The sequence below is a fragment of the Anthonomus grandis genome, chromosome 9 (genome assembly GCF_022605725.1).
Source record: "Anthonomus grandis grandis chromosome 9, icAntGran1.3, whole genome shotgun sequence".
Lineage (NCBI taxonomy): Eukaryota > Metazoa > Arthropoda > Insecta > Coleoptera > Curculionidae > Anthonomus > Anthonomus grandis.
The window spans coordinates 5,886,068-5,908,560 of NC_065554.1; the positions used below are offsets into that span (position 1 = coordinate 5,886,068).

Sequence of the window (22,493 nt, forward strand, 5' to 3'; positions counted from 1 at the left end):
ATGGCCCGTGACCAAATTTTTGCGTGACCGGTCTCGCCATCACGTAGTTCGCCGAGGACGTATAGCCTGTACGCAGTCCTCATTGCCTCGAATTGCACAACGAGGTCCAGAGGCGGAAGGCTCAGCAGTCTCAAGCGCTCTAGTTGGCGCCATCCGCATGGAACCCGTTATGCTGAGACATGCAAGACGTTGAACTCTGTCCAGTTGAGCACGAATTTTCGCTTTCTCCGTACATGGCTACCAAACGATAGCCCCGTATGTGAAAAGAGGTCTCACAATGCGCGAGTAGATCCAGTGGAGGATCTTAGGAGACAGACCCCAGATATTGCCGAAAGCCCGCCTGCAGGCCCATAGCGCGTAGGTGGCCTTCTTCATTCTGGTGTCTGCATGATCGTACCAGGAGAGTTTGAGATCTAACTTGATTTCCACAAATCTAACTGTCCTGGAGTAATGCAGCTGCACGCCACCTAGAGATATAACGGGGGGCGTACCAAAGTTACGTCTTCTCGTGAATAGTAGGAGCTCTGCTTTTTTGGGTTTAATCCTGAGACCCCCGAGAGGCACCATATGTCCACCATACGCAGGGCTCTCATCATAGGGCGTTGAGACAGCGTCTTTTCCCGGGCAAAGGATTACCAGATCATCAGCGTAGGCCTGTATGTATAGGCCAGCATTGTTTAAAAGATTTATCAGGCTGTCGACCACAAGGCACCACAATGACGTTTCGAGAGCATGGCCTCTATCCAGCTAACCAAACAGGGTTCTGAGCCGCGGGTCTCGAGTGCTTGGCAGATTAATGTGAAAGGGGTGTTATCGAACGGCCCTTCAATGTCTAGAAACGCACTCAGACAGGCCTTACCACTAGCCAGAGCACCCTTTATCTTCCTCACAAGGTGGTGTAGGGCCAGGTCCGTGGATTTGCCCGCCTGATAGGCGTATTGGTGCACATGCAGTGGATTTTTGACCAGAATGCTTTCCTTAAGGTGCCGATCAAACAGCCTCTCCATCGCCTTCAGCAGAAAAGCTGATAAGGCTGATAGCTCGGTACGATTTAGGATCTGTAAAATCGCTTTTTCCGGGTTTCGGAATGAAGACGATTTTCACTTGACGCCATAACTTTGGGACGTAACCCTGAGCAAGGGACGTCCTGAATTGTCTGACTATGTGTGGGGTTAGTACTTCTAACCCGTTTTGCAAAAGGCATGGATATAATCCATCCAATATAACCAATCCAACATGACTTTTCTACTATAAAAACTATTAATATAAATAAATCGAAATACTTAAAAATGCACTTTTGGCTGAGATGTTGTAAGAAGCTACGATAAGAAATAACAAAAAAAACAGCTGCAACTAGACTAATAACATTATAGGCAAATCACTTAATGCACACAATTACGATTTAATAAATACTTGTTTTCAATTCAAGTTCAAGTTAAGGTGAATTTTTTCTACAAATCTTATCAAACAAGAAAACAAATAAACAATTAAGCAATTGTATGTTATAATTAGAAATATAAGAAAAAAAAGACTCGGCACTTGCAAAAATTATGAAAATAAGCTAGGGACAATATATTTCATTAGGTATAAATACAATATGTATCGATTACTTCCCACATTTAAAACTGAACAGTAAAATAATAAATTAGTAATTTGACAGCTATAATTTTGAGATTACCTTATTGATTTACATAAACTATTTAGCTTATCATATCAATAAATTGTGGTTCAGATTTTTCTTAAACTAATTTTAATTTACATTTAAACAATGTGGGCTAAATTAGCGTTAGTGATTTACTTAATAATCATTGTCGATGGCAATTCTCAAGAGTGGAAAGAATTTAAAGTAAGTAATTAAACTTGTTTTTTTTTAACTTTAACTGCTTTTTTTTTAATTAATCAAAATGTTCTCAAGGCCAAGCATGCGAAAACTTATCCAACAAAAACCGAAGAAGCCCGTCGCTATAAAATCTTTAAATCTAACGTTGAATCTATTAAGGAACATAATTTAAAATACGAAAGGGGCGAAGTAACTTGGTACCAAGCAATAAACCATATGTCAGATTGGACTGTTAAGGAGTTTAGGCAACTTTTAGGAGCAATGCCCTACAATCACACCAAAAACGAGAAGTTTCATGTGCCATCAGGTGTTAAAGTTCCTAGCTCTATTGATTGGAGAGATTATGGAGTAGTCACAGAAGTACAACAACAAGGGAGCTGTGGAGCTTGTTGGGCATTTAGCGTCGTAAGTCTGTAGTTACCTTGATTTATATATTTTTTGGCGTAAAATTTAAATACAACTTTCCTAATAATACAACTTTCCTAACAATCAAAAACTAAAATAGTAACGACGATTAGTTAAACAAATCGTAAGTGACCATCTCTATAGAAAAACTACACTTAACATAGATTAAAATGTATATTATAACTTCAATTAGTTCATATAAATGATTTTACAAAAACAGATATTTAATGCTGATGAGACGCTGAGCAGTACTTACTTGTAATCTATAACTGTTTAACTTAAACAATGTTTTACGTAACAATTAAACATTATTTGTATTTGTAACTTAAACGAAAACGCTGATATTTTGTTCTTGTGAAAATTGGCTAAAAGCAAGTAATATGAGACAAAAATCAATTATACTTACAAAATTTAATCTGTGCCGTATATTAAACAAAACTGTCTTAAAAAAGTTAAGGTAGCACTTAATTAACTTAAGGCATTTTTCAATGATTTTAGGTGTAACAAAAAAACAACAAATATTAATTTTATAAAAGTCAACAGATTCTTGTAATAATTGGAATTACAAGAAAAACTTAAAGTAATAATTGCTCAAAATGCCGGCCACCATACTCGATACATTTATTGTACCTACGCAATAGATTAAGGTTGACATGGTTAAAAACATCAGGCATATTTTGTATAACTTTAGCAGCTGTGGAAATTCTAGCCAACCACTAAATCATCCTCTTTTTCGACTCGAGTTTTATAAACGAGAGTTTTCATATGCCTCCAGTAAAAAAATCTGAAAAAACGGTGCTAAATCTGGAGGGCGCGCTGTCCAGGTGATAGGGCCTCCGCGGCCAATCCAGCGCTTTTCAAAATTTTGATTTTTAAACCCGCGAACAGTAAGTGAAAAATGAGCTAGCGCTACATCGTGTTGTGGCCATAAGTTTTGTCGTATATTTGGGGGCAGATCATCTAACAGTTCTGGCAGTAAATGTCTTAAAAAACTAGATAATTGTTACTGGTAGATAATTGTAGACTGAAGTTACCTTTCTATGAAACTAATATTTATTTATATAAAAATATATACACAGGATCTTAAGATTCATGCCTACTGAGCTAAGGGGATATTTTCTTAAAAATTAAGGAAACTGCACCGGGTTGAGGAGGGGCGGCAGCTGTTGCTGGAAGCTGGAGTGTGGGGGGCGCGACAAGACGGCTGTTGTCCTGGGTGCCCCAGGTGAATGGGCGATCCCGTCTGGCCGCTTTGGCCTTCAGGATTTGTTTGGGGTTTCTGGGGCATCCCAGGTAGTTTGCTGTGTGCGGGCCTCCGCAGTTTGCGCATGTGGCTGGCTGGTCTCTTGGTTTTGTACAGTCAGCGGTTGCGTGAGGTTGGCCACACTTCATGCATTTGACTGCGGTACTGGCCTGCACCGCAGTGTTAGCAGACGGCAGAGCGGACTCAAGAGCCTTTATTCAGTTCTTAAGTGCTCTGGTCGTCCGGTGGAAGGCTCGGCGGGGATCGTTCATTTCTTTATCGTGCCTCCTCTTGGCACTAGGCATGAGGACAACGTAGTAGTGGGATAGCTCTTCTTGGCTTGACGGGGTGGATTGTAGGATGGCTAGGTCCGCGCTCTTAGTTCGGCCTCGTCTTGGGATGTTTCCTCATCCTCGTCCGTGTTGAAGAATTCCGAAAGTCCATCCTTGTCATCCTCCAACAGGAAGGAAGAGTTTTCTTGAGCCATGGTTGACTCGATCGTCGGGCAGAAGGACAGCGGGGTCGGTCGTACTGGTACACTCGGTCACAGTATAAAGAACAAGACAGTAGGTTCACTCTCTTGCGGCCGTTTGAAGTAGGGACTTCTAAACAGTGCCGACTTTTTTTACGCGGTCGTAAATCATTATTTAGTTTCGACGGCAATCCTTTACGATACGGGGGGTGTTTGAAACATTTTTAATAAGGAATATTTTCGTACATCGCGGCGGGCAGCGTGTAATATATGGAATTTTTTGAAATTAAAGGCACTTTGTATTATTGTTAAAATGAAATTGAAAGAATAATATTAAGTATCTCTTTTGAACAAATAACTGTAAGAAAAACACTTGGTAGATAGCTTTAAAATTAAGTTTATTAGAATGTACACAATTAAATCTTAGCTTTGCGTTCCTTTCATGCTCTTTTCTTAACTGACCAAGAAACTACCTACCTAATATTACATACACTTAATTAATAATAACTTCGTTAATATACCCATTTTTTAAATATTTAATAAAATTTACATAATAATGTGATAACAACACTCAAGCATATGGAACTCGGTAACAGTGAAATATAAAAAGGCAGTTAAATAAAAAACACTTATTAAATGCCTAATTATTTGCTTTTTAAATAGGGGATGAAAGAACAAACCACTAAAATTCAAATAAAACGAAAATAGGTGTTTTACAACCTAGAATTCATATAAATATACAAAATGAATATAGTTTTACATTGGGGATTATAGTACACATCAATATTTTGAAACTTAAACCCTTAAAAACCACCCTTATTGACGAAAAAAATGCATTTTTAAGTATGGTTAGACGGTATAAGTGGCTAAAATTTATATCATTCAAATGATTGCAATGCAACTAATAATAAATCGGATAGCTTTCACTATTAAAAACCACCACTAATAACAGAATACCAAAAATTTTGTATGTTTTTAGATTAAAATCACGATTAAAAAAAAATATGTACTCTAAATCGCTGACACTTTTTGAACATATTATTGGTACCTATATATAGTCCATTGTAGAAGGCTACGCTGTAATTTTTGAAATAAATACATAATTTTTTATGATAAATTTTTTAAAACTGCAATTATTTTTATTTTATTCCTAACTTTTTTAATTTTTATGCTAATGACTTACAATCAAGTTTATTTTTAAAGTTTTCGATAGTACATACTTGAAAAAATGTGCTAGATATTTGTCTAAAAAACGTTTTTTTTTTTTTATTATTTCACGTTATTATTTTACGTCATTATATTTTGTTATCTAAAAAAAGGGGTTATGTTCACACAGTTGTGTCTTAGCGCCTATAGCACCTAGATAAATCAAACAAAAGCCAATCTTTTGTTTTTAAACCAACTTTTGTTTATTAGATTTTTTTGTAGGATCTCAATTTTCCGAGATATTTCAGAAATACTGAAGAAAAGCGTGTATTTTTTTTGTAAACTAATCCATTTTTATTTTAAAAAAAATGTATATCCCCTTTTACTCCTGCAGCCATCTACGCAACATATCGCTGGCATTTTTAAAGTACAAAACTTCCGCACAACGCTATTATAGTTCTAATATTGAAGACGCCCCTGTATAACGCAGTCGCCACCGGGCAGCAAAAAAGAGTAGCATCAGAAAGCGAGTGAGAAAGGCAACATTTTGGGCGGCGCTTAGAGTGATCCTTCTATTCTAGTTTATGTTCGGTGACTCGGTACAGCGAAACTGGTTCAGAGAACACTTCGACGTTAAGTGCAGGTGATCTGCATTCAACGGAGGACGAACTCTGTATGAGGATAAGGGATAAGATTTGGTTGCTTGTATTTATAAGGTCTGGGTGTGATGTTATTGGACGCGAGCCTACGGAAAAAGCCACGCCCCTTCAGTATGCAGAACTTTTGGCTGCTGAGAAATGGTCGGACGGAGGTGTGAACGTAACTTTTCTCTTACGGTGTTTAGAATTGTTCTTGATTATTTAGCGTGTGATTTGGGTTTTATCTGGGTGAATAGAATCGTGATCTTTTGATCTGTAAACACTTCGATGTGGACACTGGTTCGGCGTTTTTGTTTACGGTCTTGTGTAGGCCCGGTCCTGTACAAGTACTGCGGACGTCCCTTGTAAGCCTTCAGCCTTAATATATTGTGATTTGCCCCACCCAGCGAAGGACCAGCGGTTTTACAAGAAAACACACGAATTTCTTTCTATTTAGAATTTACTTTCCAAACAGCTACACTACTAAATATTACACACGTAATTAACGGTTTCCCGTTTTACAAATTCACAATTTTCTAGTGACCGAAACTCAACTGTTAGGGAACGAAAGACGCGGTAAAATACGAAAAGCGCGGGAGAAAAAATGCAGCGTGTGACGTAACCCAATTACAGGTTCAGAGGCGACTGACTGACTTATTTGTCTTGCCGTGCATAAAAATATATTTTTTCGCATAAATAGCCGTTCTAAGAAATATTGACGCTTGCAGGTTGAGACTCTGTCTGCGACCTATGTATGATTTCGCGGTTTATTTCATATTAAATTAAATTAAATCCAAACATCCTCCCCCCCTTGAGGCAACGTCCTCAATTAGTATCGTAAGGCAAAGGACACAACTTTGCTATTGGTCTTATAAATTCCCCGTCTTTGGTTTTAATCTTAGCAACACGCACTTTATTGTCACTACCCGGAAAAACCTCTAGAATTCGTGCTATATTCCACCTTAAGGGCGGTACATTATCCTCTTTCACCAGAACCACAGAATTGATCTGTAAATTCTTTGAAGGTACAAACCACTTCGGACGGTTCTGTAGCCGGTTCAAATATTCAGTTGACCAACGCTTCCAAAAGGCTTGCTGTATCTTAGTACACTGCTGCCAATAAGTCAATCGATTCTCTGGAACAGACAGCAAGTCTCGTTCAGGATAACCAGTCAAAGGTTCTCCGATTAAGAAGTGAGAAGGCGTTAAACAACTAAAATCGTTCGGATCACTCGAAACCGGACACAAAGGTCTCGAGTTCAAAATTGCCTCTATTTGGGCGAGAACTGTAGAAAACTCCTCAAATGATAATTGGTTGTCACCTACAATCTTTTTCAGAAATGTTTTTGTGGCTTTAATACCCGCCTCCCACAATCCGCCCCAATGAGGACTGTTGGGTGGTATACATTTCCATTCTATTTCCCTTATCGATAAATATTCATTTATTGAATTCATATTTGAATGTGATTTGAAGAAATCATACAAATCCCTTAATTGATTTTTGGCCCCATGGAAATTAGTACCATTATCACTATGAATAATAGCTGGGCAACCTCTCCTTGCTATGAATCTTTTCAGAGTCAAAAGAAAAGCTTGAGTGGTTAAACTGGAAACCAATTCTATATGTATGGCCTTTGTAGCCATACACACAAACAAAGCAATATATGCCTTACAAACTACTGCCTTCCGGACTCGGGTCTGCTTAATGAAAAAAGGACCCCCAAAATCTATTCCAACCTTTAGAAATGGTCGCGAGACCGAAACTCTATCTAATGGTAAAGAACCCATTAATTGGCTAGCTACCTTAGCCTTAAATCTATAGCATGTTATACAGCCTTTAATAACCGATTTAACCAAGTTTAAACCATTTACTGGCCAATATCTCAATCTCAAGTTGGATAAAATTGTTTGAGCCCCGGCATGTAAAAGTGTTTTGTGTTCTAACATGATGAGAAGCTTTGTAACATGATGCTTAGCAGATAGTATTATAGGAAATTTCTGACTATAACCCACTGCTGCATTTGCTAGGCGCCCATGAACCTTTAACAACCCATCAGCATCTAAAAAAGGGTTCAAACATTTAATTTTACTACTTTTGAATACCAAATTGTCTTTATTTTCCTCCCCGTTTAATTTTAAATTACACAAATAGTCAATTTCCTGAGCGAATGCTTCTTTTTGTACCAATCTGAGGATAGCCTTGAGCGACACCTCCAGCTCATCAACTATCAAAAGACCCAACTGTTTTTCCCCTTTACAATTTTTTGAAAACCTGAAACAAAAAGCTACAGCTCTTTGTAAAAAAGAAAAACTAGAATAGCGTTCCCAAATTATCGTCAAATCCTGCTGAAAGGATTGAACTAGGACAATCTTTTTCTCTTCAGGTACAGGCGTAGCTAAAGAAATATTTGGCTCATTCTTTGGAAATCCCTTATTCTCTCTCAAAAATTTTGGCCCATTCCACCATAAGTTACATGAAAGTAAGTCGGCTGGGAAAGCCCCACGTGAAACGTAATCCGCTGGATTATTCTCCGAGTTGACATGTCTCCACTCAAAATTAGTAGTTAGTTCCTGTATCTCCGAAACACGATTTGCAACGAAAGTCGTCCATCGTGAAGGTGTGCCCCTTAACCAACACAAAACAATGCTGGAGTCTGTCCACAAAATTACCCTAGAATTAGAGTCTATTCTCAATATTGGTAAAATTTTACTCATCAATCTAGCGAGTAATAAAGCCCCACAAAGTTCAAGTCGTGGAAGTGTTACCGTCTTCAGCGGTGCCACTCTAGATTTTGAGCATAATAGATTGCAACTAACCTCACCACTTTCATAAATACCTTTCACGTAAATGCATGCTCCATATGCCTTTGTTGAAGAATCTGAAAACCCATGAACTTGGATTTCAAGCAAATTTCGGGAACCCAAAAATAATAATCGAGAAATCTTTAGTTTTCCTAAATCCGGAAAACACACAACGAAACCTTTCCATTTTTCCAACAAATTTAAAGGAAGCTCCTCATCCCAATCTATTTTGCTAACCCAAATTTGTTGCATGAAAATTTTTGCTAATAATACTACTGGCCCTATAAGCCCCAACGGATCAAACATTTGTGCAATATTTGACAATACAATCCTTTTTGTAAACTTACTATCTTCCTCAATAACTGGAGCTAGTATTTTAAAATGGTCTTTAAAAGGAGACCACGATAAACCCAAAATTTTATTAGATGAATTTTCATCTTTAAACTCTATTTCCTTGATACAATTATTTCTATCCTTTAACAAAGAAATGTCATTTGATGCCAATTTGTGCAGGTAAAATCCTGCTGAACCTAACAATTGTGTGAGCTGTGTCAACAACTCAATGGCCTCTTCCCTGGAATTACCCCCTCCTAAAATATCGTCCATAAAACACTGTTGCAACAGCGCTTGAGATGCTAAAGGAAAATCTAACGCCCTATCTTCACTTAATTTGTTTAAGCATCTTGTTGCAAAATATGGAGCACAGTTAGTGCCATAAGTGACCGTTTGAAGCTCAATGCATTTAAATTTGTCCCTTGGAGAATCTCTCCAAATAATGTTTTGTAAAAAACATTGTTCAGGATTCACTCTCACCATCCTATACATTTTTTTAATATCCGCAGTTATGACATATTGAAAGGTCCTAAATCTACATAAAATGTCAAACAGCTCCGGCTGAGTTGGAAACCCTTTCAGCATGATGTCATTCAATGAGAGCCCAGTTGAAGTCTTTGCAGATGCGTCGAAAACAACCCTCAACCTTGTTGTTAAATTTGACTCCCTTATTACACAATGGTGCGGTAAAAAGTTCCTTTGAATCCCTACCTCATCCTTATTTTGATCAAAATCATAATTTATAAGTCTTGCATGACCCAATGAAACATATTCTTCAATAAATTTTTTATATTCAAGAAATATGTCGGGGTTATGTAAAAATCTTTTCTCCAGAGAAGAAAATCTTTTAATTGCCATGGATAAAGAATCCCCCAATTTAAAAACGTCATTTTTATTATAAAGTGGTAAATCTACCTGATACTGTCCATTATTTAAGTTCCTAACAGAATCTATAAAAATTTGTTCACACTGTTTATCTTCAGGTGATAAATTTCTTTTATACATGACTTCCTCCATTTGCCAAAACTTAAGCATTGTCAAATTAATGTCTTCTTGATTGCCTTTAATCCCTAAAGAATGCCCAAATAATGAAACTTGAAAATTACATGTCTTAAAATGACTGCTTGACAGAGCTGACACAGCTCTACATACCAACCACCCCAACTGGGTCTCTTGCAAAACAGGTAACCCATCCCCCAGTTTCACTAAACCCGGTAAAAGCAAATCAAAGTAAATGTCAGCTGCAATAAGCATATCTATGTCAGATGTCTTGTAAAAATATGGGTCGGCAAGTTTGAAATTACCAGGAATTTTAAGGTTATTTATATCTATAGTTACATGTGGCAAAGGACATGTTACAGTTTTTAATATGTAGCAACTAGTAGTGACAGTTTTATTGTTAAAAGAACCCAATTGCAGTTGAATGTCAACCATGTCATTCACCTGGGTAACACTATTCCCTATACCACCAATAGTTAATGTTTGTTTATATGGTTGAACCTTTAACCTTTGTAACAAACTCGAAGATATGAAGCTAGACTGTGACCCTGAATCGAGAACTGCACGAGCCTTTATCAGCTTCCCATCCCTAGCACATAAATGAACAATAGCCGTAGCTAGCAATACATGTGATTTGAGTCCCTGAATATGTAATGTTCTTTGAATATCTGTGCTACTTGCGCTAGCAGCATTATCCCCTCGAGAATCCCCTTGATTATCCCTATTAACATTTATATTTTGATCAAGTTTTTGCTCTTGTATTTTATTTTTATTGCTGAAATTCTCATCATGCAAAAGTGTATTATGCTTTCTTTTACAGATGTTACACCCTGTAGATTTACATTGTGCTACACCATGATTATTACCCAAACAATTGTAGCAGAGCTTATGTCCCTGAACAAATTCCCTTTTCTGTATGAGCCCAATTCCTTTAAATTTAAAACATCTATTTATAAAATGCCCTTCTACATTGCAAAATAAACAATGCTGCTTATAATTTTGCTGTGTTGCTACAAAAGATAATGATTTTTCTCTTTTCCCTAGATATTGACACTTAACTTGCTTTGACCTTTCACTATCAGTAATATTTTCCAATGCCATGCATCGTTTCTCCAAAAATTCTAGAAAACCTTCCACAGTTGGCAACACTGTACCATCCCTTTCAAGTTCAAATGCCCTGCGTGTTGTAAAATCCAATTTTTGGCAAAGAATGTACACAAGCAAAATGTCCCAAGATTCTACAGGCTGTTTTAACGCCTTAAGTGAATTTAAATGTTGCCGAATTTTTGTCAAAAATGACCTTATTTGGTCCCCGTGCCCTTTTATAATTTGTGGCATTTCCATTAACCCTTTAATGTGAGAATTTATAATAACTAAATTGTTATCATATCTTTTTTTTAAGATATCTAAAGCCACCTTATAATTCTCATTTGTTAATGACAAATTGTCTATTAGATTTAATGCCTCCTGTGAGAGTGCACCCTTTAAATATAAAAACCTTTGAACGTCAGTCAACTGAATATTGTCGTGAATTAATGCTGTAAATAAATCAAAAAATGATTTCCACTCCTCATATTTCCCGGAAAAAGTGGGAGCATTTATGTTTGGCAACCTCACTCTACCCTGAGGATCGCTAAGAGAGATTGGATGGCTGGATTGCTGTAAACTAGGTGCTATTGTTACCCTGCCTCGATTCTGAATTATGGTTTTTATTTTAGCACAAATTCTAAAAAATTGCATTTCAATATTTTCCCTATCAGTTGACTCAAGGTCATCTTCATCTTCAATCTTTGATTGAACAGTATTATATAACTCAAATGCACTTTGTAAATACGTTTCCCTGATAACAAATTCATTAAAATCTACTTCTAAATTGTTTTCATTTGTCTCAACATAAGTTGCTATTCTAGTAATAGCTTTTTTCTGCTTTGTACGCTCTTTTTTATAACCCTCCATTATAAACTTTTGATTTCAACTTAAATTAAAAATCTAAATTAGCCCTTTTACTAATACCTACTTCACAGTACAAAAACAAGAATATTTTGTGTAAATATTGCTTTACTTTACCTATATAATCTTTTAATGCAAATTAAAGCTCAACTTCAACTTAAAGCTCAACAACCCAAGATTAAATCTAAATCCTTAACCCATAAATATTTTAGCTTTTTACCTAAAACCTAAAATTTGGCAAAAATGTAAACCCAAGCAATGCCGTCAGTTGTAAAATAAATATAAAATGTTAATTAAAAACCTTAAAGATGTTGCAAACATTCACCTCAGTAACCATTATATTATTATCATTATTAACGTTAACTTTTATTATAAAAGACCCTACATTTATTGTAAAAAATCGCTTTTGTAGATCTAGCCTTAAACATGAACAGATCTAATCAACTTAATTAAATTCACCAATTCACAAGTAGGTACGTTTAAAACACTGTAGGTACTTCTTCTTTAATGAACCCCAGTTTTAATAAACAAGAAAGATCTAACCTTGAATTTGCTTCAATTTCCGGTTGTAGTGGAAAATTTCCAGTCCCAGTTTGCCCAGAGTCGCCTACAACCTCCTACCAATAAACCCAGCTGTACTAAGTATTCACGTCGCTACCTATCTGACTCTCCGTAGAAGTCCCTTGGAGCCTTGCTTGAAGTGTTGAAGTCGTAAAAATGCCCAATCATTACTTCAGCAGCAACAGCAAATTAGCCCCTTCAGTAAAATCCCATAATAAATCCCGTAAACTCAACTATCCGGATCGATTGGACCATGAATAGAATCGTGATCTTTTGATCTGTAAACACTTCGATGTGGACACTGGTTCGGCGTTTTTGTTTACGGTCTTGTGTAGGCCCGGTCCTGTACAAGTACTGCGGACGTCCCTTGTAAGCCTTCAGCCTTAATATATTGTGATTTGCCCCACCCAGCGAAGGACCAGCGGTTTTACAAGAAAACACACGAATTTCTTTCTATTTAGAATTTACTTTCCAAACAGCTACACTACTAAATATTACACACGTAATTAACGGTTTCCCGTTTTACAAATTCACAATTTTCTAGTGACCGAAACTCAACTGTTAGGGAACGAAAGACGCGGTAAAATACGAAAAGCGCGGGAGAAAGAATGCAGCGTGTGACGTAACCCAATTACAGGTTCAGAGGCGACTGACTGACTTATTTGTCTTGCCGTGCATAAAAATATATTTTTTCGCATAAATAGCCGTTCTAAGAAATATTGACGCTTGCAGGTTGAGACTCTGTCTGCGACCTATGTATGATTTCGCGGTTTATTTCATATTAAATTAAATTAAATCCAAACACTGGGTTTTGTGTTTAGAGTGGTTAGTAAGAATGGAATTTGGGCTTGGAACATACTAGGAAGAAAAGAAATGCACACTGTTAGGACTTATACCTCGACTCCTAGAAGAAGCTTGATTGCCGAGTTTGAGTTCAGTTTTTCTAATTTTGCCATTAGGTTGTCAATTTTTTTTTCTAACATCCCATCAGGCAAACTTAGCAGATTCAAGAGGTTTGTATTCTTGATAGAAAACTCGGGATATTTCATATGTAATACTGAAGTGCCAGCCGTAGGCTTCGCCCTCCCGGTGATAGAGTCCGTGTCGGTCGTTTTTTTTCAAGGTATCCGCGGAGCTGTTTTTTTGTTTGTTTATGTTTTGTAGATTTGGGTCTTTTAAGCAGCGCAAAAAACTCGCCGGATGGTCGCCACCACAATTGCAACACTCCGCCGGAGCTGTTCTGATTTTATCACAATTAGAGTAAAAGTGATTGCCCTTGCATTTATGGCAACGCGGCTTTGCGTGTCAATTGCTCATGTCGTGTCCATACTCTTGGCATCAAGGGCACTGCCCAATTTTCTTCATATTATCGATAGTGTGGGTCCGTGCCTGGGCTGGTTTTAGACCAACCCAATTCCTCAGGCTCGAACCCTAATTTTCTGAGCTTCTCCTCATTTTCTTCTAGTTTCAAGTTTTGGTTGAGTCCTCTCAGAATAACATTTCATTTTCTGTCTTCTTCAAGGAAGAAAGAAAAGTATTTCATTCCGTCTTCCTTGAGGAGTCTTGTGAGTTCTCGATGGCATTTGGATGTTTTGGGGAAAAGCGCTAATCGCAATCTATCCTTCTGTACTTTTAAAATGTTTATGAATATTTATATGAATAGTTTATTTTCGCAAAATAATTTAAATTTTGTAGCCCAGTTGGACGTGTCTCTTAGCACTACATTTGAGACTTTAGATATATTGGGATTAATGCTTTTCCCCTTTTGCGCTAAGGAGAGGCTATTAAGGCATATGTAATAGGTTTTTAGGATTTTGGATGGGATTTACAGTTGGGTTTGGGTTTGGGTTAGAATCTGACGATGTTGAGGGGGTAGGCTCCCTATTTGCTGTATTTTTACAAGGTGAACCAGTTCAGACGTCAGCATGCCTCCATCCTGTAAAGATGGAGACAGCCTCGCATCGTCCCTGGTTCTTTTATTTTTTTGTTCTTAAAGATTAATCATGTCTTTAGCCGGACCCCCCAGCACCGTCAGATGCTCTTCGAGTTTAGCATTTTTGTTAATTAGGGCGTTGTTTTGGTTCAACACCCCTTCGAGTTTTCTACTCAAGTCAGAGATCTGCGTCTTAAAAGAATGATTTTCAGAGATCAACGAGTTTATTTTATACTCTAGGAGTTTGATTGTCACGATGATTTGAGAATTTTTGAACTTGATCTCGTAGATCTCGTTGTCCCTTTTCTCAATTCGCAGATCCCTTTCCCGAATTTCTTCCTCGAGTTTCCTCTTTCATTCCTCACTGAGCTTCAGCTGCGCACTCTGAGGTAGCGGCTTACCAGCTCCCAAGTCGGGGTTTGGAGGGGTTTTTAACTGTTTCGAGAGTCTAGGATCAAGACGGGATTGTGATGATGGTTTTCTGAACTTTGAGGAGTCATCAGAAGCCCTACCCCGCTCTCTCGCTAGTCTACTTTTTGATCTGTTGTTGTCTTCACTTTTTGTTGACCTATCGGCTAGGTAGCCGTCAAATAGGTCCATTTTTTGTCTCTCTTCTTGCTCCTTGCGGCGTTGGTTTAGCCCCTACTGATAATGGGAGGCGAGTCGACGCTTTTCTCCGCCGTTTGTTTTGATAACTTGACTGGTTGAGGAAATATATGTGTTGTTCGCTGTGGATACTGCTATGCTGCTAACTGCTCACAACTGTTCAACTGCTAGCTCGAATACTGAAAGGAATGAAATAATGAAAAAAAAATTTCTTACTCCAACTGCCGAGAACCGATGTTGATATCCCCTTAAATGAATACCATGTGGGCTTTCCTTAGCCCACAAATGATTATTTTTAGAATTAAAAATGCCTTCCTTCGTAAATATAGCTTCGTCAGTAAAAGAACATATTTTGGAAATTGAGGTTTTTCTGTACACCGCTCAAGAAACCACTGATAAAAATGTATACGGGACATTAAATCATTTGGTCTCACTGATTGTACTTTTTACAGCTGGTAGGGCTAAAGAAGCTGTTCATGAGCAATGTTCTGTACTCTACTGCTCAAGTAGTTACAGATGGGTTGTCTTCAAATCGTTAAAAAATTCTGCCGCGAAATCCGGGGTCTGGATATTCCTTTACGCACCAATATTTGGCCGTTTTTACGGAGCCAGTCTCCCTGAGCCGTCGATTGACTTTTTAAAAAAGTGTGTGAGCTGGTACTTGCCTTTGGGGAAACCGCTCTTCATATAATCGAGAAGCAGGTCTACCATTGCATCGAACTTCCCCATACATTAATAGCATATCGGTATATTCAGCAAATGTATAATCCTCTATTGCTTGTTACACTGGTTTCTTCCGGACTAACTGTTATTTCTCTTGCCGGTCTTCTCAGTTGCAACTGCGTGCTATGGTACTTTGATCTCCTATACTACTTTTCTCTGTAGCATCTGGGTGCTGAGGTTGGATTAAAGGATTTTTAACTTCTTTCAGGATAGGAAAGAGTAATTAGGCTTCGGGGAAAGGTTGCCAGTTATCTTTGGGCGGAGCCAGAGTCCGAGCCACATGCCTCGCAGAGAAAATAAAGCCTGAGTGAGTCGAGCTGAAGACTGAGCGATCTCAGTCCTTTGGTTTTAACTTAGATACTAAAAGAACTGTTTTAGTCAGTATATTTGAATTCGGCGGCTAATGCTTAATCTAAATCTCTATTGCTTAATCGCAATAAAAAGAGAACTAATACTGTGTAGAATCGGTTACTGACAATGACATGTTATAACAATAAATGTTATTCCATTTGCCGAAAAGCGATAGTAATAGGATGCGTCCTAAAATACAAATCTTTTGACGGGTTGTGGCTTGTTTCTACTCTAGGACTGTATTAGGAAAATTTAATTGAATCTATTAATGAGTGATTTTATAACATTTAAACATAATTTTATAGGAGTTAAAATAAATTTTGATCAGGTAGATAAAAATTTATATAATGTTTAAAATTACTTGACACAACAATACTTGCACAGTATTTAAGACATCCAGCAGAAAGTTAAAAGCTTAGTCCTGATTAACTTTCGAACCTTGTTAACATGCACTATCGCTTTTAAGCAAATGAATTTGTTGAATAGCATTATTAATAAATTCATTAATTCTAGTGCTGTATCTTAACTTACTTTTAGTCAATTTTTACAAAAACGGTAATATTTAGCGATTTTTGCTATGAGCACCTTTTTTATATAAAAGCTATAGGAGCATCATAATTTGATCTGGCCGAAATTCAAATTTTAGAGAAATGGGGTTAAATTTACCAAATATCCGCCTGGCGTCCACGCCAAATTATTTTCGTTAAGTAGGTTCAAAAAAATAAACGTACTAACAGTAATTTATATTCCAAATTTGGTTATGGTAGCTAATTTCTGGTTCCTATCTACCCTAGGAGTTTATAAGTTTGTAACATGAACGGAACACCCTGTATAGCTAAAAATATGCAGTGTGGTCAATTTTTCTTAACAAAGTAAGCAAAATTTCACATATGACAAAGAAAGTATATAGTTTATTGGCCAGAAAGAATGTTTTACTACATTTTGATCTAACAAATAGATGTATAACTTTGATGTGATGTGAAATACCTGAAAATCTCAAATTACCAAAAATTGCAGATACGACTCTTAATCTTAACACGGCAGTGTAATGCTTTCAATTCTTATAGTTTCCTTACTCGTAACCTTGTATCACATAAAATTGTAATATACCAAGTAACAATTTGAAGTCACCTATACTCTATTTCAGAAGTGTATAGAGCAATAAACTGGGGAATTCCGTTCTGTTTGGCTACATTTCGTGGTAGTTCATAGGCGCAGGTACTTATAATATTTATGAATTTAATTTTCACGGATTAAATGCCTTTATTTTGCAAGAGATTAAATACTAAATAAATACTTTTAATCCTTTTGTATAGGTACCTATCTTTTAACGCTTTGTAACATGCAAAAATGGGGTCAGGTAATATATACAGACTATAAATACTTTTAAATCATATTTTAAACGTTAGTAGTCACTGCTACGCTGTAGTGTAATCACAATATTATTATCCCAATATTTAAAAAATGGAGGTATTCAGTCCAACGAAAAGATGTACTAAAAATTCTCCACTATCGCTGAGTGAAAAAGTTATTATTTTAAATGTACATGATTGCATAAAACACGATTACCCTAGTTTTACTGTGCAAGAAATTGTTGAAAAATGTTCTCGAATGAGTGGAATTGGAAAGTCCACCATTTTCAAATTGTTGCGGGAAAGAAAAGTAGCAGGTCAAGTGGAATCTCCCAAGCAAAAGCCAGGACGACCTACAAAAGTCCTTGATGAAAATGCTAAATGTATAATTCGAAGAAAAGTTCACTCTTTTTATTTTAAAAAGGAAATACCCACCCTAGACAAAATTTTAATGGAGCTTGGCCGAGATGACAGTATTCCATTGATAAGTAGAAAACTTTTATGGGAAACTTTAAAAAATATGGATTTTGCCTGGGAAAAGCATAACCGCAAAGCACTTTTACTGGAGAGCGACGAAATTGTTTGTTGGAGACGACAATACTTGAGAAGTATCAAGCAGTACCGCAGGGAGCAAAAGAAAGTTTTTTTATCTTGATGAGACGTGGATTAACGAAGGTTATATAGTCCAAAAAATGTGGCAAGACAAAAATATAACCAGTGCTCGCCAAGCTTTCATAGAAGGCCTGTCTACGGGTATTAAAGTACCTTCGAGAAAAGGAAAAAGACTTATAATCACGCATATTGGAAGCGAAGAGGGATTTTTAAAAGAAGGTCTGCTAACCTTTGAGTCGACTCGCACAGGAGATTACCATGAAGACATGAACTCAGCCGTTTTCGAGGACTATTTTGGTGAAATGATAAAATTTCTTCCGACTAATTCGGTGGTGGTTATGGATAACGCAAGCTATTATTCACGGCGAATAGAGAAGACGCCAACTTCAAGTTGGAGAAAGCAAGAAATTATCGATTGGCTGACTGCAAAAGGTATTGCGTTTGAAGCAAATTTGATAAAAAAAGAACTGCTGGCAATAGCAAACTTACACAAAACTCGTTTTATGAAATACGCCGTGGAAGATATAGCCGAAAAATATAATATAACTGTACTGCGCTTACCGCCATATCATTGCGAACTAAATCCTATAGAACTGATATGGGCACAGGTAAAAGGATTTGTAGCAAGACAAAACACGACTTTTAAAATGAAAGATGTTAAGCTACTGTTTGATCAAGCCATTACGGAAGCGACACCAGAGAATTGGCGAAAAGCAGTCCAGCATGTAATTAAGCAAGAGGACAAAATGTGGGATCTTGACAACCTCATCGATCAGACAGTCGATCCTTTAATTATAATGTCAAGAGGTGATGACAGTTCGTCAGATGACGAAGAAGACTACAATCTATTATAATTTAAAATTGTTATACACTGTTCAAAAAGTGACAGATCCAAAAGTGACATTTTCAACTGTTTTACTCTACATATTATGTTCAATAAATTTGTGAAAAAAATATACTATTCCATTTAAACAAAAGTAACTTTCTAAAATAAAATAGCATTTAAGTACATTAATTATAAGGTAAAAAACAAGTCCCAGTTGCACGCCTTTGGCGAACCGTTTTCAATGTTTATCAGTGAGTAACAATGGGCAAAACTCATAAATTGACCCAAAACCGGGTGGCACTACCTGCAATCAAAGAAAAGAAAGAATTTTACATTGAAACTAATACCCAACTAAGGTAGTGGCATAAAATATTGGTGGATCACCAGGTACCACTTTTGCATACCTAATGAGGTTTTATTGCTCTACACACTTCTGAAATAGAGTATAATTTAAGAAATTCTTATTTTCACTAGTTGCAATGTTGTTTTCAGTGCAAAATTTAATTGGTTTTGCAACGGCGTTTATTTTCGACCAAACTTCGACGTATTGCACCTATATCGCATTTGTTGTAAAACTCTGCTGTTTTTACAACGTATTTTTTTATTATAGATGGTAGCAGTAGTAATTTACACTTAAAACAACGACGTGCAGACTTGTTCAATTTTTTGAATCAAAAACCCAGTAAGAACAAGGTTACCTTCTCGTTAGCGAATGGGTATTACATTATCTGATCGTCTGTGTTGAGCATTTTTCGCTGTAGAGGTAGCTTAAGAGTTTTAGAAAGAAGATGAAAAACAAAGGAAGAAGGAATAAGAGGAAGAAAAAATATTCAATTCAACATAACCTACTTAATCTATATTTTTATTTTTATAATTCATTTTTTGCTTGGAATTTTTGGGATTTATTATTTATCTGTTGCTTTAAAAAAAATAAGAGATATAAAGACTTTAAATATTCTGCAACTTACTATAGACGCAAAAAAACTTGCAATGGAAACAAAAGTGCCTACAACTAGCTTACCTGAAGTTGATATGTATTATGTAGACTCAATGGAAGTGGTGGAAGTTAGCAGTTAAAAGATTTGTATTAAATTTTGCATATTTAACGTTTAAAATACTAGGTTTACTTATGAGGAAATGGTTTCCTTCATCGTTCCTATTACCTACTTTATAGCCTTTCTTTACAAAAGAGAATAACCAGTTTGAAAACAATGGTAAATCTTATAAAATTTTATTTTTTAGGATTATAGCAGCAGCAGGAATGAGAACTAAGAATGTAATGTTTACATTACATCTTATATTTTTCAAAGAGCTTATGAATTTTTTTGTAAAAATTAAAGGTTTTGTTTATTAAAGTTTGTAAAAAAACGTGATTCATACGCACAACAAACTGCAAACAATAATTGAATTATTAAAATTTTAGGTTAGGTCCATCTACTTCTTCCTCTTGCTTCAGGCCAACCAGGGACAACGACAGCGAGTTTCTTATGTAACCAATAAAAAAAATTACTTATTATTTTTTTTTCCGGAGTCCGCTATAAATTCAGGGCGCGCGTCTTATTTAGGGCTAAAACAACATCTTTTCACAGTAAACTATGTTCAGTTTATAAATTAAGTACTTGTAAATCTTTCAAATCGGCTATTTCACCCCTTATATAATTCACTATATTAAACTACAAACAAAACAAATATTAATAAGGACTGTTCAAAAGATGGATTAAAAAGGTTTTATTTTTGGAGTAGCTGCCTACTGGAGTTATCTTTCTACTAGTTTATTGTTCAAAAATTAATAAATTTTTCTGTCGTTATGGCGTCCATTCGTCCAAAAATCAGTAACTCTAAAAACATTGCAAAAGCGTTTAGAAAGTTAATGGGTAGTCACTGCGTAACGTTGAGACAACCAAAAAAATCTCTTTCAAATTGGTGTAAACCGGAATTGTTTCTGCGGTTAAGACAACGTAACAATGCAACGTTGCATTGCAATTTGCAACGTTGTCGCGTCGAAAAATTGATAATTGGGATATTTCTTTTTTAGGCAGGCGCACTAGAAGGATTATACGCCTTTAGAACTGGACAGCTTCTACAACTTTCTGAACAAAACCTTCTGGATTGTGCCACTGCCGCAAATGGATACGACTGTAATGGTTGTAGCGGTGGAGTTCCTCAGTCAGCTTTGCAATACGTCCAGGACAACGGAATTGATTACTATGACGAATACCCCTATGAAGAAATAGAAGATACTTGCAGACAACAGCCTCCTGTTCTCCAAATTTCTGGCTATACAAGTACAGTTCAAAACGACGAAAATAATTTACTTGATGCTGTAGGTAGTGTTGGTCCAGTATCTGTATGCATTAATTGCGATCTTATAATGAACTATGGTGGTGGAGTTTTCCAAGATAGTAGCTGTTCTCAAACTATTAACCATGCAGTGTTAGCTGTTGGTTACGGTTCTGAAAATGGTTTAAATTATTGGCTAATGAAAAACTCTTGGGGAACCTCTTGGGGAATAGATGGATACATAAAGATGGTCATGGGACAAAATATGTGTGGCGTAGCTTCTCAGCCTTGCTACCCCTACTTGTAGCTTACTATTGTTTTATTTTATTTAAAAATAAAAAATAAATATGCTTACGAAATAAAAAAAATAGAACTTAACCTATATGTTATAAATAAAAAAAAATAAAAAAACATATGTTAACTGCTTCTTATTAGTTTTATAAAAGTTGTATAATATAATATTAAGAGTAATTTAATGCTAGAAAGTTAAAACATTTTAATTTTTTTAAATTTATTTTGATCAAAATATTAAATATTGTTAACTGACTTCAAGGAATTGTTATATTGGTGACTTTTTGATCATAGAGCATCTTAAAAATGCAAATTACTTCCAAATATACATATATAAATGTTATACATTAAAGAAACATCTTTTATTTACAAAACATCTAAACTTCAAACTTTTGCAAGTCACTAAAGTTTTTCGTGGCACTTTACCACTTCTCTTTATATCACTTCTTATAAATCTCTCTGTGTTGTACCTTTTATGATGTCAGGGAATTCCTTGAAAGAAAAAAATCTCTTTAGGGAGCTATATAGGTTTAACCCAATCGACATAAAGGGCTCGTGAGATAGTTAGTAATGCGTAGGTACAAAATAAAACTCTAGCCTAATAAAAAAACTCTCAAACAAAAAAGTCCCCGACACAACCTGCTGCAGAGCAGAATACAAATTATGCGAAGGGATAAAGTTCGGTTATAAGGGCTTATCTAAAATAAAAATCTTAGGTAATTTTCACGGTTTCTTTAAAGAGCGTACCTTTTTTAAATAGGACGGTTAAAATATGGCACGGATTTGAGAATCTATGTGGCAACCGGAACGATATCAAGGAGGTGAATCAAATTTAGCGTTTGTGTGTTTAGGAAAATTACGTTCAAAAGGATAAGAAATAGCGTATAGGGTCTTATAGGTTTTTTGTTAAATTAACAAAACTACGCTTAGATTATTGGTGTCAACATTTGCACTCTTTTTGTTGCAATGTGCAACTCACACAAAACATCTTTTATATTTTGTATTAGAAAAAATTAAACCCCTTTATCCAGTTTTCAGTAAATAACTTGCTAACGTGTAACAAACTAGTTATATTAGATCAGTTTTCCGTACTGCTCACTAAAAAGTTCCTATTCTATAAATTTAAGTAA

General features: G+C 36.1%; 1 protein-coding gene across 1 annotated transcript; it reads left to right on the plus strand.

Annotated features, from left to right (window-relative positions):
• The first annotated feature begins 1,638 nt into the window (after nucleotides 1–1,638).
• Nucleotides 1,639–21,493, plus strand: LOC126740658 (cathepsin L-like proteinase). The gene is made up of 3 exons (XM_050446776.1): nucleotides 1,639–1,846; nucleotides 1,916–2,245; nucleotides 20,828–21,493. The coding sequence occupies exons 1-3, from the start codon at nucleotides 1,769–1,771 to the stop codon at nucleotides 21,377–21,379; spliced, it is 960 nt and encodes a 319-aa protein (XP_050302733.1). The 5' UTR covers nucleotides 1,639–1,768; the 3' UTR covers nucleotides 21,380–21,493.
• Nucleotides 21,494–22,493: the final 1,000 nt, after the last annotated feature.